Below are 15959 nucleotides of genomic sequence, written 5' to 3'. Positions count from 1 at the left end.
TAGGTGAATATGTAGAAATCCCTGGAGATGATCGGGTAATGTTCAGATTTGAAGCCGCTTGGGATAGCTCCTTACACAATTCGTTACTATTGAATACTGTTACACCTCCAGGCGAACAGATATATTTGACAATATCAGCTTATATGCAAGTATGTTTATAGTATGCATATATTATAGGCAATGATTATAAATTTGTTTCTAATTTTATTTAAGCTTGAAAATTGTGGACGCCCAGCTATAATAACTAAAGATTTAAGCATAGTGATATATGGAAGAGATGCTCGTATTGGTCCAAGATCATTAAAACATCTATTTTCCGGCAGTTATAGAAACGCCGAAGCTAACCGTCTTTCTGGAGTGTACGAACTTTTACTGCGACGAGCTAGCGAAGCAGGTAGTCCAGGTAGATCCCCTTAGCGAAATTCCCCTCCCATGTCCCACATGTTCGTTATACAATCATTTTGAAAACATAATTAATTAATGTATTATATATTATAGATTTATTCTAACTTATAAACATAAATTTTAGAAAACTTATGTTGGCTCTATAAACATGTTGGTTAACATATAACTAAATAGTTAAGGATGATTAAACATATGATGTTTCAGAAAATGATTGCCTTTAATTAACGATTCTGTCAAGTGATCTATGGAATATTAATCAAAACAAGTAACATGTTAAGCTTTAAATATGTTTTTCAAAATTCTGTTATATTTTAAATATAATACAATTTTTAATAATATTGGTAAATATAAATGAATAATAATGAAAATATATATATATATATATATATATATATATATATATATATATATATCTTTGTATTGATAGTTGTATTCACATTTATATTTTTAGCTTAACTAAAAATGTACTACATTGTTATTGGATGCACATCCTAAATTCCTCTTGCACGTTAATTGGCTGAGTACTAAATTTAAGTATCATTACGTTTATATTATGATTTGTAGTATATTATATGACAATATTTCTTATCAAGGTGTTCAAAGGCGTCAACGTCGTGTATTAGACACTAGCTCCACTTATGTCCGTGGTGAAGAAAATTTGCATGGTTGGCGACCTAGAGGGGATTCACTTATTTTTGATCATCAATGGGAACTTGAAAAATTGACACGTTTAGAAGAAGTTGAACGGGTTAGACATAATCTTTTGTTAAGAGAACGTTTGGGGTTGGATCGCGATCATATCTACAACAAATTCCCGACAGAGTATACCACAAAAAGTGAGAAAGAAGTATCGAATATGGTAGCAAAGAATAATTTGAATCAGGCGATACAAGGTAAGTTTTCACTAAAATTATTTTTAACAATTAAACTACCCCTAATAATTTATTGCACTAATTATTATGGTTTGCAGCTAATAACGATGTAATTTATGAGTATAGCGAGCGTGAACGTCAGTTATTAAACCGATGCATTAGACTGATTCAAGGAAAACCACGAGATTCCAAAGATGTAAAAGATAATGACGTATCAAGTCCCACCGAAGAAATGACAGATATGAGCACCAGTATGATGTCTAGTGTAATGACTCACAGTTCCATGGAATTATGTTCTCCAGAAAGAGCTGCTTTGCCAGGAGAATATGCACCTTTCCCTACAGCTCCAATATATCCTCCAGGTAAAAGAATGAATATTCATTGTTTTAGTAAATTGTAAAAATTTTGTTATTCAAATAGGACCTCGTGATCCAGAGCTTGTTTTATATGTTCCTGATATGGAGGAGATCAGGATTTCTCCCGTTGTTGCTAGAAAAGGTTACCTCAATGTTTTAGAGCACAAAACACATGGCTGGAAAAAACGATGGGTGGTAAGTGTTTTGAGGAGTAAAATGAATTAGTATATTTAAATTTATGTAATTTTAGTCGGTACGGCGTCCGTATGTATTTATTTTCCGTGACGAAAAAGATCCAGTTGAAAGAGCTCTAATTAACCTTGCCACTGCTCAAGTAGAATACTCTGAAGATCAGTTAGCCATGGTGAATAACAGTTATACTTTTTGTTACTGTAATGTTTCCTTCCTTATGACTTTTCTTTTTTGCTGTTCTATTAGATCTTTAATTTGTTCATACCTTTATAATCTGTTCTTTTATACCCCAATATAACATATATTTTTCAGGTTCGGCTGCCAAACACATTTAGTGTCGTGAGTAAACACCGAGGCTATTTACTCCAAACTCTCCACGAAAAAGAAGTTCATGATTGGCTTTACGCCATTAATCCACTATTGGCTGGTCAAATTCGATCAAAATCAGCTCGCAGACAGCCACAGAACAAGGACAAGGAAAACAACGATGCAGTTGCTCCTGTCGGACCTAAATGAGACATGATCAATATGGAATCCGTTCTTGTGTATTAAACTCTCTCAATGTTTTTCCCATAATATCTCCAGTAGTATGTATGAACATTATATAGACGTTTATATTGATTAGTTTAAATATAAATTCGTTGTTCTAATTTGAGATACGAAGCCATCCAATGAAGGATTCCATATTAAGAAACAAGGATGCTACTTTATTCTAGTCAAAGTTTTATTAAAAGGAAGACGTTAAAAATTTCATTCCATTTTCATTGCTTATCATAGGGAATTTTATTTTTCTATATAAAAATAATTTTTTTGACGCCTCGTAAAATATCTGCAGTTAATTAGGTACGGATCCGGGACCTTGATTTTAGTGATATAAGATGAAATAATGTTGATTTTGTACAGAAAAGTATCCTAATTTTAAGGTTTGGTATCCCGGATGCGTCCCAACTCACCATTCAAATATTTTGCTTTAAGAAAAATTGTTGTGTTTAAAATTACTTTTATGTTTTGTGTTTTTTGTTTTTATATGCTATATAATATTTTAAATAGTTACTATTAAGGAATTGTAGGAAAGGAAATTGATATATTCGACATTCATGGCAATTTTAGGTTTGAGAAATAAGCAATTTTCTTTCCACGACCTGTATACGTATTTATTTATTTTAGAATTCAAAGGTTTTTGGAGCTTTCATAGGTTTAACTATTTAAGTATATGTACTAATAATAGACATATATTGAAAATTAAACAATGTTAAACAGTAACCTTTTTCCTTAAGGCCTCAACTTTAGTTTCAGTGTGCAATATTATAATAAGATGTATAAAAGTTCTATTAACACAAAAGACTTTTTATGGTTGAAGGTTTGTGATGGTAATTTATAAGAAAAGTTTTTTAAAGATGAGGGTTAAATGCAGGATTACCAACGATGTTGAATGGAATGCCTCTAGAATGAATTGATTTGGTGATTGATAAGTTAAAGAATTTATTGACTATAAATTTGGTTTTCACTAAAAATCAAAAATATTTATTATATTAAGCTTATTTAAATATATTTTTATAATTATTATTGATGTAATGCTATAACTAATTTATTTCGGATATTTAAAAAGGAAAATTTTCTGAAAATTTTTTTTCCAGATACACGAATATAACAAAGGAAGCAAATATCTTTAGCGACAATTTAAAACGCTGCTTTAAAAGATGGATATGTTTTACAGGATTTTATTGATGGTTGTTAAAGGCAAAAACCACCCTTCAGTGTTGTAGTTAAAACGCTATTTATAACCAAGCGGTAGTGTTAATTATCTTCAGTATTGGAAAATACACCATTAATGTCACGGGTTAATTTATAAATTTGAATCCACGGTACTTTTAGTTATAAAGCTTGTGGCATTTATGTTGTATAGTCATTCCTTCCCCTCGTTGTATGCAACTTAGGTCTGATTCCTACACACTCTTTGTTGTACAGGACGTTAGGAAATAGTATAAAAAAAGTATCACCCGCATTATTTTATGTGTTAGATATTTATATTGTTGACTGGACAATTCTTTTGATTTGTATATTTTTGAATTATATTGCATAATTAATATGGTTTATACCAAAAGTATTTTTCATAAAGTATTTAATATGTTATTAAAAAAAAGTACACTCTAAAAATAAATGAATATTTAATATAATGTACTTTATAGATGCTTATTCAAATAAAAAAGCATTTAATCTCCTTTTTTGTATTAATGTTTTTCTATTATTAAGGGACTTTATGATATAATAAACAGAATTAATTTAATCTTGTATCTTGAAAAGCAACACTACTTCTATTCATACTCTGTTCTGTTCGTTTCAGACACTTGCGCTTAAATTTAAGAGCTATAAATGTATTAAAATATGATCTTAAAGTAGAACAATTTAGGAAATTTATTTTATTTAATTTATGGCAAAGCAGCACGTTTTGCCCTTATTACTGTATAATTGTATAAGAACTATATGAAAATAAACTAAATCGAAAATAAACTGGTTTCTGTTCCATGCCCTTCTTAAAAAATTTGCTTATACATATACAAATAACTCGTAAATATTAACATTCAAGTATTTGCTGGTAGATTAAAACACAGTACTTGTCAAATATGTATATATTTTTAAAAAAACATCTGCTGTCATTACCCAATTTTAATCTTGTTAAATGATCATTAAATTGAATGAACATTATATAAGATTGACTTCAATATTGCCTTAATATTTAAATACAGGATCTAGATATAAAAAACTAGCTACAGCATTTTCGACTTGTACCTTACTTTTAAAGGATCTTTATAAATCAAAGAAAAAAAAAGTCAAGTTAAAAAATATAAAATGGGCTACTTTGCATTTGTATATCCGCTTCTATAATAATTTAAGAAAGTAGTCTTATATACTTTCGTCATACAGAGGTGTCGCATCCCCTAAAGACATACTGTGTGGTGACATGTTGGTCCTAGGCGTCGATCGGAGAGATCTCGGGCTCTTTCCAACATTTTTCATTTTTGTTCTCTCTAAGTCAGCTCGAATATCATCGTAGCGAGGAGTTCTTTGCCCTGTAGAACCTCTGGGAGTATTACGACCATCACTCCTAGGCGTACCTAATATATTAAACAATACAGAAATCTGTGAGCTTGGTGCTACTTTTATTTTAGATGTAAATTAAAAAAATTATGTACCTCGACTTCGAGCCGCCCAAGCTTCGGCAGCTTTTTGCCAGTCCATTTGTTCCGAATTGCCATATCCCCCACTAGATCCATACCCTGGAGCTCTAGAAACAATAAGCCATTTTGCTAATTGAACTGTTTAGAAATAAAATGGAATGATCCAAAACATTACAACACAACCTTAGACATCATTGGTTTTATATAAGAATAAAATCTATCCTTGCCATTGCAATTATAAATTATTATATATTATCATTATAAAATCCATAAATTATATGTGTAGTATATGTAAATATATAATGAATTGGCCAATTATAAAAATCGCATTAACTTATACTAATGAAAATTACCTAGATGCATTTCGTCGACTTGAATAAGAACTTTGTGAGGCAGGACTAGGAACTGGGCTAGAATTAATTGGTGATTGTGTTGGTATATTTCTATAACTCGGAGTTCTATGAGATGGTGTAACAGCACCCGGATGAAGGAAAGGTCCTGAAGACATTCCAGTTGGGACAGCGGATGGTGTTGCTTGGCCATACCTGAAATTAATTAATTAAATTATATATATATATATATATATATATATATATGAAATTATTTATCTAAAATAACAAGCAAGATAAAATAAATAATACTGACCTTGGTGTCTGTTGGTGATGAGGGGTTTGATATGGGGTCATAAATGGAGTTTGTCCACTAGGAGTGTATGGTGTATTAATATAATTTGCTCCATAAGCCCCACCAGGCGTATGTGGGTAATGAGGTGTTTGATTAGCTACAGCGGATAAGCTCTGTAACATGTGGGAAGGCAAATTCTGAGCGACCCTCTGTATAGCTTCTGAATTCATTCCTAAAAAATAATAAAATTAGTTTTTTTATTTCAAGCAATATCTATATATTCAATATAATACCATTGAATGGTGTGGTTGCAGTTCCTTGGTATGGTGTTCGGCCAGAACCCATTCTTGGAGTACTTGGTGTACCACCTGGTATTGGATCTCTAAAGTGTTCTTTAAACCATTTAAATAATGAAGTAACAGAATCAAACATTTGCTGCCTGATGATAAAAAAGTTAATATGAGATGAAGTTCTAATTAATAATTGTCTTACCTAAATCTAAATCCTTCAGGAGTAATACTAACATACTCATGTCTAACTTTGTTTCTTGGTAAATATGACAGCAAAAATTTCCCTGGGAAATTCTTAGCTGCACTTATGACATAATGAATTTTTGAAGGGTTTTTCTTTTTTTCATCTTTTAGATATTCTTCAGCTTTATCTTTCAAACCACCTTCTGTATCCTTATAATATCTAGAAAAATATAAATAAATATACAATATTTAATATACACATATTCATATAAATAATATACCTAAAATATAAAAGATCTCTTGCATATGATGCCATTGGATTAACATATCTAGCAATAATTTCATCTAGATCTTCAAATTCTTCATTTGCAATCCATAAAGATTTACCTAGTGAAAACGCATTTGATTTACCCTCTTCTTTAACATCTATATGCTGATAAATATTATCAGCAACCTTCCAAGTAATTGTTAAATGATCCACCCCTAAATTAATTAAAAAAAAACAAATAAAATGTTTACTAAATGACTGAACTTATTTTAAATGAAGTGTTTTAACTACCTTTACTTGATGGCCTTACAATCACTTCACCTTGATCCATATTGGCCATACATTTTTCTGCTTCTGCATATGATATATTATGGAAAGCTGGATGAACAATTACACGCTTTATATATGTCTGCTTCTGCTTCTCTTTCTTCTTTTCAGCTTCACTCCTATGGCATAGTAATGCGAATGTCTAATCATAATTAAGCCTAAATAACTCACTAACCTATTATCCTTTTCTTCATGTTCTTGGTCATAATATGGATCTCTTTGAGGTCTCCATTCATGGTTTTTATCAATCAAATCACTAGATTTTGATGTACAGTCAACTGAGAACCTTTCTACATCTATTTGAAATTAAAAACCACACCTTTTATTATTATACAAGTTAATTTAGCTATTACTTAAATTATATTATGTAAGTGTACATATTATGTTTACCTATTTTCATAATCCTGCAATGTATCAGCTGACCAATCCCCACGCGTTCTTCTGGATTTGAAACAGGCTTGTCACTTAAGTTCTTGATATAGATATATCCAGAAATTCCATTATCCAATCTAAAATATAATATTGATAAAATAAATATAATATATATAAGTACAACATATATTTTGAGTACCTTAATTTGACTCCAGTAGCTTGACCAGGACATGAACCAGCATCAAAATGATTCCAGACATCAGATAATTCAGGAAAATCGTTCTTTAAACAAAACGGACATTGCCATAGACCCGTTTCATCATTACGCACAGGATTTGCAGAATCAAGTTGTTCACCTACATAAGTTAATAATTTTACATGAATAATAAACATGTTAAAAAAATCCACTCTATATATAATCTTATACCTTGAGGTTTCCTCCTTGCTATTCCTACAACAGACGCTTGAACGAGCTTCCCTATATAAAATGTTTCTGGAGATTCTTTTGTTAACATATCAAACAGCTCTTCTGGATTTGCTGATTTATATGGCGTTCTCAAATCTTTATATCTAGAATTTAGTTCTGCTCTAATATCATATAATGTAATACTCTTATTTCCAAATCCTTCAAAACAAAAATTAAATTAATCATTTAAAAAAACAATTGATAAAAATAGTATTTACCTTGACGTTCTAATTCCTCTGCAAACGCATCTAAATCCAGATCTTTCAGTCTCTCTGGTGTTTCTAATATTTCTTCAAGGGCTCCCGCCGGATTTGCACCTTCGTCATCATCATACTCTAGTGCATCTACAGCCATTTTACGTGCCCATTCATAGGTTTCTGGGTGAACTCGAGAACCATCTAAAATTTCTACATATGCTTCTGTACTATCACCCAAACTATTGGTATCAATCTAAAAAATATTTTACATATGAAACATGCGACTTATTCAGGTATGTCTTCTTCTGTCCGTACCTTAATGAACCCAGAACAATTAATAAACACTTTGGGTCCCATGTGACAAGCTGTAACAAGTTGTGTTCTGTTTTCTAGTCTTTGGTTAGTTTGTTTAAGTACTTTTAATAATGCTTGGCCTTTCCTTGGCCCCAAACCACAAATAAATTGAATCAAGTGACTCTTATGTGTTTGCTGAACAGCTAAATTAACATCAACACCTACTTCATTAGTTCTATTTACAAATTCTAGGCATAATGCCTCTAATAATTCTTCTTTTCCAATTTGCTCCTGTAACGGATGAAAGCGCAAACTAAGTATTTCTTCATCACTGTTACATAATTGAGAATATTCTATTAAAGGATCTTGCATTTTTCTAGAAATTGATATAGCTTGTCTCAAGAGTTCAGGATAATCTCTAAAATAATACAATATTTTCAAGAAAAATGTTAAATCTAACAAATATGCAAAATGTACCTAAAATCTGCTGTTCCTTTATTTGAACTGGCATAAACTTTAGCAAGCTCATTATCAATAATTTCTACTTTAATTGCTGGGAATTGTTCAGATTCAATTAAATCGCTGATAATTCCTCGTATATCATCAGCTATCATTAATGCCTCTTTAGATTCTCCACCGATAGCGATAACATGGGGTTTTTTAGTATAAATAAAATTTCGAAGGGCAGTGAGATCAGCTTCTTTCATAAGTTTTTCCTCCTGTCGGTAACTGTTTTTCCTTTTTAATATATGGGGCAAACGTAGATGATCAGTGATTTCACCATCAGGGGCACATATACAGGCAAATGCGGATTGTGAGTAGTCGGGAACGTATGCTAAGCCCATAGTTCTAATACCTGAAATACATGAATTAAATGGATTTAGTAAACAGCATATATTAAACAGCAGCAAATTAAAAATACTTTAAAATAGATAAAAAATATAGGTGGCTAATATATATATGTTACTCTTGAACAGATATGTTTAGGATGTAGCTTATTTTCACATTCGAGGCTTCGTAAACAAAATAAAACTACATTCAACATTCCATAAATTCATTTATAATGGTTTCCAGACCATCAATTTGGCTTCCGTAATACACACGGAACAACAGAACAAATACATAGATTAGTCATCCAAATTAACAAAAACTTACACGAAAAAAAATATTGCTCCGCTGCATTTCTCGATATTTCTCATGCATTCGACAAGGTGTGGCACACTGGACTGCATGTTAAATTGAAAAAGCTTTTGCCCCATACGCACTTTCAACTGCTGAAATCATACCGCACAAACAGACATTTTATTGTCAAATAGGGTGACGAATACACTGACCTACACCCAATATATTCGGGTGTTCCACAGGGCAGTGTTCTTGGCCCTTTGTTATATCTATTGTATACAGCTGACCTACCGACCTCAACAAACACTACTGTTGCAACATATGCTGACGATACAGCGGTTTTATCATCACACGAGGATCCAATATCAGAAAGAAACCTCTAACGTCATCTTAACAAAGTCGAATTGTGGTTGAAAACGTGGCGTGGTATCAAAGCAATTGAGACAAAATCTATCCATGTGTCATTCACCCTTTGTAGAAGAATGTCCCTCAGTAAAATTGAATAATCATGAGCTTCCACAAGCAGATAACGTTAAATATTTGGGAATGCATTTTGATCGATGTGTGACATCGAAAAAAAAATATAATGACAAAACGCAAACAGCTTGGGTTTAAACTAAACCAAATGTATTGTCTGATCGGGCGCAAGTCTAAATTATCATTAGATTACAAGGTTTTGCTGAATAAGTCAATACTTAGGCCCATTTGGACCTATGGTATTGAACTGTGGAGTAGAACTAGCAAATCTATCATAGCTAGAGAGAGAGATTCAGAGATTCCAGAATAAAGTGTTGCGAGTCACCGTCGTTGCCCCATATTACGTGTCCAACAAACTGATTCAGCGCGATACCCCCTTAGAACCCATAACGAGTGTGATTCTAAGTTTTAGTGCGAAGTACTAGTTCCGAAGTGAAAGACTATTAGTGCATCCCAATGCACTCGCCAAACAGTTAAATGTGTGCGATGACAGTATAATGATGCATAGGCTCAAATGCAAACTATCATACAAACTGATTAATAGATACATAGAGTGAGATTTAATAATCTCTAGAATAAGCTAGAATAGTATCTAGAATAAGATTTAGATTATAAGGTGTATAGAAGATCACTTACTGAATCGACCTTCTACATGTCAGGATAGTTATATAACAGAAATCATATAATAATACTTATTGCCCACGGGCAGATTGTTGAAGATCTAAGAGATTAATAAAAAAAACGTATAATGGTGACATGACATTATTGGACTTCACTTCCCTCAAAACAAAATTTTTGTGATGTGTATGTATTTGTGAATTGTGCCAGGTGTATGTGAACAGCGCCATGTAGTAGTATACTTATGTTTTGTAGTCGCTATTAAGATATTCAGATCTATACGACAAAATAGTTGCGCCATTCAACATAATGACGCGATATGTCACGTAATAAAGTTTTTATGAAGAAATAAAAAAATTATATTGAACTACAGGGGTTTTTCACTAAAGGTGGTCGATCGATCGATGTTGGTAGCCAGATATTGTTTTGGCGGTGACTGCTTAAAGTATCATTTATAATTAATTTACTGATACTAAATCGCAATGGCGAATTATACGAATGAGCAGTATATTATATTGGTGAGTACAGGCTTGAGCATTCGGCTCGAACTGATTCGGCGCATTCACAGAAAACACATGCGTGCGCAGAGAATTGGTCTACATTTCGCCTTATTTTCATCAACGCGCCAAATTCGCTCAAACCGAATATTCAGGTCTGTACTCACCATATGAAAATGATAAAATTTTATTACCAAAATTAGTTGTGCAAAAATTTATTTTCAATGACGAGGCGCTTTTTTAATGAATGTCTATATTAGCAAGCATAATTGCCTTTCATGATATATTAAAAAATCTTATAAAATAAGAGTCCAATTTACGCATATAAAAATATATAAGAATTGATTGACATACCTTTACTAACATCCCATTCATCCTCATCTTCTTCAGGAAAAACAACTTGATATGGAGCTATTTTAATCCAATTATATAATTTTCTGCAACATGCCTTTAACACAAATTCTTTAGCTTCTGCTAATAAAACTCTTTTTAATTCAGATTGTAAATCAGGAAATATACATCTAGTAAGTGCACGTTCAACACACTCCCCTCTTAGTTTATTCCATTCTTGTACAGTTTTGCTAAATTCATCTCGAATATACAATTGCTTCACCTCATCCACATATGAATTTGATGTATGACCTTAAAAAAAAGAGTTTAAATTGATCGATATAGCAAATGGGTTAATATACCTTCAATAGAATCGCTTATTTTAATTGTAAGTAACTGTTCTTCTTCAGCCAAGCTTAATTTCAAAAACTGATCACCAGTAAGATCTCTAACTGGTTTATTTTTCAAGTATTTCATGCTGAAGCAAGAATGGGTTTCATCAATAACTTTTTGTCCTTTTTTTGTTGGAATCACACTTAACTTAGCCTTTTCATAAAATGCTTCACGAACGCATTTACGTACTAAAGGCTCGCGGGCAATTTGTAATGCCACCATATATTTCGTAGCCTAAAATTATATTACAATTAGAGAATTTCAATCCAGAATAAATCATTAAATATTTGAACCCCATTGATATTTTAATTTGAAATCAAGATGTTTGACAGCATAATTTTAAATTTATTTTTAGAGAAATAAATAAATTATGATAAGTGTATTTTACCTGTAGAATCTCCTCAATTGTTTGAAACTTTGGTGATATAAATTCTTTAGCCACTTCAACTGGCTCTGTTGGTTCTTGATCAACATCATGTCTTTGATAATTATCTCGTAAATTTTCAGCAAAATGTTGTGGTGTCAAACCTAAGTTCAATTATTAATAAATAAAATTTGAAATTGTTAGATAGTTTACCAAATTTTTTAGCCATTGTATCCAAGCCTGCTTTACTACATAAAGCATATGATCCTGATCGATTTGCATATTTAATTGTTTCTTGCTCTGGCTCATCTTCTTCTTCTTCATCAGGTATTTCATCTGGAATATCAGCACCATCTTCAGCTTCTGCCAAAGCTTTTAATCTGGCTTCGCGCTTTTCACTTTTTCTCCTAAGATATAAAATATCTAAATAATTGAAAATTAATTAAATATTCAAATTAAAGCTGTATACCTTTCTCTCTCCTTAAGTCGCCAAGCTGCGTGCATAGCTGGAAGATCTTGAGCATAATATAATATAAAATGATTATGAACATCATTTAGTTCTTCAGCAGTTTGAACATTTTTCAACCTTTCTATGTCTGAATCTTTCATAACTCTACAAAATATCAAATTCTGAATAATTTTCCATGAAGGCTTCTAAAACTTACCTAACATTATCTGGTATGGGTGCATCTGGATTTTTCATTAACTGGTCAATTTGATAAGACCTCATCTTTTCAAAGAGAGCCAATAAGTTTTCTTTTCTGCTTTTTAATTGACACCACTTCGCGTCATATTTATATACCTTCCACAAATCATTAATATTAAGTTCTGGTTGAACATATTCTTTTCGATAAAAAGCAATAAACGGGACTTCTAGCTGCTGATTGCGCATAAAATCGAGAGCTTTACGAATTTTTCCGATTGTCTGTGGGCCTTTTTTCTGTTTTTCTCTAGCTTCCTAAAATAATAACTTCTTAACCACTACCACTACATCATATCGTTACACATAGCATAAAAAATTCCGAAAAATTAACTTCTGTATAATTTTAATTTTACGTTTACCAATTGATAATATGTAATAATTTATAAAAACTAATTACAGCTGTCAAATGAGCATCTGTACTGGACACAGTTGATTTACAAAAGGCTTGTTTATAAATCCATTCAGCTTCATCATCAAGCTCTGTCGAATCATCAGGTACTGCTGTTAAAGGAACATCACGTAACTGCATTCTTTCAGGTATATCCGTATTTCGAATTTCGTTATCCAAATCCGTAAAGAAGCCTCTAAATATATACAAAATATATATCATATGTTACCTTTTAAGTTCAGAAGGTTCATATACCTCAAATATGGATTTCTTTGTTGGACGCTTTTTACCAGCTTTTTTCTGACGACGTCTTCTTTCTCCTTCATCATCTAAAATTATTGGGAATATTAAGGATAATGCTTTAATAACTTAAATAACAATAAAGGAGACCTTCTTCATATTCATCTTCCTCATCTTCATCCTCTTCATCATATTCATCATCATATTTAGCAAATTCATCATAGTCAAAATCAACACCAAAAGTTTCTTGAGCTTCTTGTAAGGCAGCATCTGAAAATATAGGCTTCTTTTTTTTTCTAGCAATTGGTTTGCCATCGTCGTCAACAATAAAATCATCAGTATCTGAATATTCTCCTTCTTCTTCTTCTTCACCAAATTGTTCCGTATCAGCTGCTGGACGGTGACTACGTTCCGATCTTCTTTCATCATCCTGTTATGTAGAACAAAATGTGTAGTGTAGTTTTGTAACATACATAAATATTAATAAAAAAATTAAGTAAATACAAAAATTATTTGAAAGCAATATTTAACAACATGTACATATATTCAAGTGAATATATTTATATTAAATATTGCATGCCTGGCTGAGAACAGAGAATTTCATGCAAAAAAGTTACCTTTCTGCTGTCATCCTCTCGTTCCTTGTCAGTACAATAAAATTTAAAATAAGTTTCCTAGGCAGAACATAATTTTAACCTAATATGTATGATTACTTACATCTTCAGAAAACAAATCCATTGCAATATGCTCTCTTTCTTGCTCAGCATCATTTTCATCTTCTCCTTCACTTTCTTCATCTTGAATCCTTCGTAACCTTTTAAATTTCTAACAAAAAGGTTTGTTTATTTTTGTACATAAAAATTGATATTTCATACCCTTCTTTCTACTTTCATGCCTAAATTTTCTTCAAGTAAATCATAATCATCATCTTCAAGTCTATCATCAAGATCTTCATCATCAGATTTCTTTCGCTTTTCTCCTCCAGATGCATCAGAATCTTCACCATCACTTTCTTCAATAGGATTATCATCTATCAAATCATGAAGTTCTTCACGTATTTTATCATCATCTAAAAAGATATATTATTGATTGAATTGGAATTATTAAGAAAATGCAGACTAACCATCCTCTTCTTCCTCAGAACTATCATCCATAGCTTTGACTTTTTTCAGTTTCTTTCTTTCATGGGGCTCCAATTCCTCTTCCTGAAACATTTAAAAACTAAAGTATGTTAAGAACCATATGCATCAACAGCAAGTAAATAGTAATAGTAATTAGTTCCTGTGTAAGTTAACTTATTGTTTTGATGTCCAACATGGTAATTAACCAAAAAGATACTATAACACTTCTATATTAAAAGGTAATTAAGTACAGTTGATAATAGCTTCAATTCACAAGAACAATATTACCTCGCTACTTTCTTCTGCTTCAGAATCGATAAAATCAGCCATTCTGTTGGTATTTGAAACTTTATATTTAATATAATTATTTACAACACTGTAGTAAATCTTTCTGCATTTATAACATATATGTTATCAAATTTTTGGATTAAATGTAAAACTATTTGGCAAAACAGTTCCGACCTGTTAAATTAAAGAAAAAAACTGATGTTGTCACTTGTCATTTCTATCATATTTTCAATACAATCAGCATTGGGAACTATCGACTGAAAATAGTCGAAAGTTAAAAATCACTCCAAACAGTCGATAGTCATATAACCAGCGACGGTTAGATTGTTTTTTCCATTCGTCATATTAGACGAAAATGTCCGAATTCCTTCCCGTATAATTTGTGAGGGAGGATAAGCCGGAGATAATTGCTTGGATCTGTTCATTTTAAATCTATTTCAATGTGAAATTGGCAGTGTTAATTAATGTTATACGTTTCATAGTATTTAATGTTAAATATATGACTTTTCTCGATACAAGAGCCAGTATAGAAAGGAGGAAGAAAAGTTAGTACAGGGCGCTGTGACTTGTATCGAGTGGGTATAAATTACCAGGGATCATTATAAAGTTTCTCTTTTGTTCCAAGGCCATAACTGGTGTATTAATTCCGTCCCGTCCCGAATCATAAGTGATTCGTAATATTTAATTTTAATATTTGGAAAATAATGAATACATAATATAATCTTTTCTATGAATACTAAAATACTATTTTATCGTATTTTAATAATGTCAATTGCTATTTTTAAATAGCATAGTAAATATAGATAATACATTAGAACTTAAACAAAACCTAAAAAATAAAGATGTTTTTTATATGTTTTAAAGTCTCCTTTTACCAACGATGATGTATCTCGACTGGACCTACAGTTTAACGTGGGCTCCGAACCACGGTCCTTGGCATTAAACCTACCGACTGGCGAGTGACCAACTTAGAAATCATCCCAGAAGACATCCGGTCTTATCCAGCCTGGATACTGCCGTGACTGGGTTCATTTTCCTTGTCGGAGTTTGCACTCTTGCCTAAGAACACTGGGCTTTTCATTAGTATTATCTCATATAGAAGACTTTAATTCTAGTAATTCAATTAGTGTTACAATATCATATTTAAAGCTAGACATTTTCCTCTATTGACCTTAAAAATATCTCTGTACACAATAAAAAACGGCGCCGACAAGGGTGGACTGACAGGTGCCCGACGACATGTCGTTGCCGATATATAGGCGATACCGACATATAGGCGAGTGTGAAAGGGTTCCATTTGTTTACGAAAGATTATGCGTCCACCGATATCGTTGTCGTGTCGGTACCAGCAGATGTGAAAACGCCCAATGACAATAGTTAAACAATCACAAAC

The 15959-nt window shown here is 31.8% G+C and overlaps 2 protein-coding genes across 11 annotated transcripts in view; one reads left to right on the top strand and one right to left on the bottom strand.

The window, feature by feature from the left end:
* unc-104 (kinesin family member unc-104) overlaps positions 1-4336 on the top strand; it is a 51276-nt gene extending 46940 nt beyond the window's left edge. For 4 of the 10 annotated variants that reach the window (XM_076409778.1, XM_076409693.1, XM_076409499.1 and 1 more), the window contains 7 exons: positions 4-149; positions 214-403; positions 999-1298; positions 1376-1639; positions 1698-1828; positions 1884-1997; positions 2138-4336. In XM_076409778.1, the coding sequence (XP_076265893.1) occupies positions 4-149; positions 214-403; positions 999-1298; positions 1376-1639; positions 1698-1828; positions 1884-1997; positions 2138-2341 (1349 nt within the window). In that variant the 3' untranslated portion in view covers positions 2342-4336. Of the gene's footprint in view, positions 1-3; positions 150-213; positions 404-529; positions 580-609; positions 747-856; positions 893-998; positions 1299-1375; positions 1640-1697; positions 1829-1883; positions 1998-2137 lie in introns of those variants that run through there. The other 6 variants (XM_076409948.1, XM_076409864.1, XM_076409612.1 and 3 more) reach the window with 4 other exon arrangements.
* A 104-nt stretch (positions 4337-4440) lies between these two features.
* On the bottom strand, positions 4441-14796 carry Spt6 (transcription elongation factor Spt6). Its single transcript, XM_076409390.1, has 28 exons — positions 14567-14796; positions 14281-14362; positions 14033-14226; positions 13875-13982; positions 13308-13587; positions 13147-13246; positions 12927-13113; positions 12492-12784; positions 12296-12439; positions 12040-12233; positions 11851-11990; positions 11432-11696; positions 11094-11381; positions 8503-8881; positions 8047-8443; positions 7753-7984; positions 7496-7693; positions 7268-7424; positions 7087-7205; positions 6872-6992; positions 6661-6815; positions 6383-6584; positions 6121-6321; positions 5922-6067; positions 5650-5860; positions 5358-5549; positions 5020-5111; positions 4441-4941 (listed from the first exon to the last, which is right to left on the bottom strand). Exons 1-28 carry the CDS (start codon positions 14606-14608, stop codon positions 4730-4732), a joined length of 5331 nt encoding a protein of 1776 aa, XP_076265505.1. The 5' UTR covers positions 14609-14796; the 3' UTR covers positions 4441-4729.
* Positions 14797-15959: the final 1163 nt, after the last annotated feature.

This window comes from Rhynchophorus ferrugineus, unplaced genomic scaffold, assembly GCF_030347505.1.
Source record: "Rhynchophorus ferrugineus isolate W39M unplaced genomic scaffold, kcgeb_rfMv2 rfM1, whole genome shotgun sequence".
Classification (NCBI taxonomy): Eukaryota; Metazoa; Arthropoda; class Insecta; order Coleoptera; family Curculionidae; genus Rhynchophorus; species Rhynchophorus ferrugineus.
The sequence above is the reverse complement of the archived record's forward strand: the minus strand, read 5'-3'. Positions and strand labels throughout refer to the sequence as shown.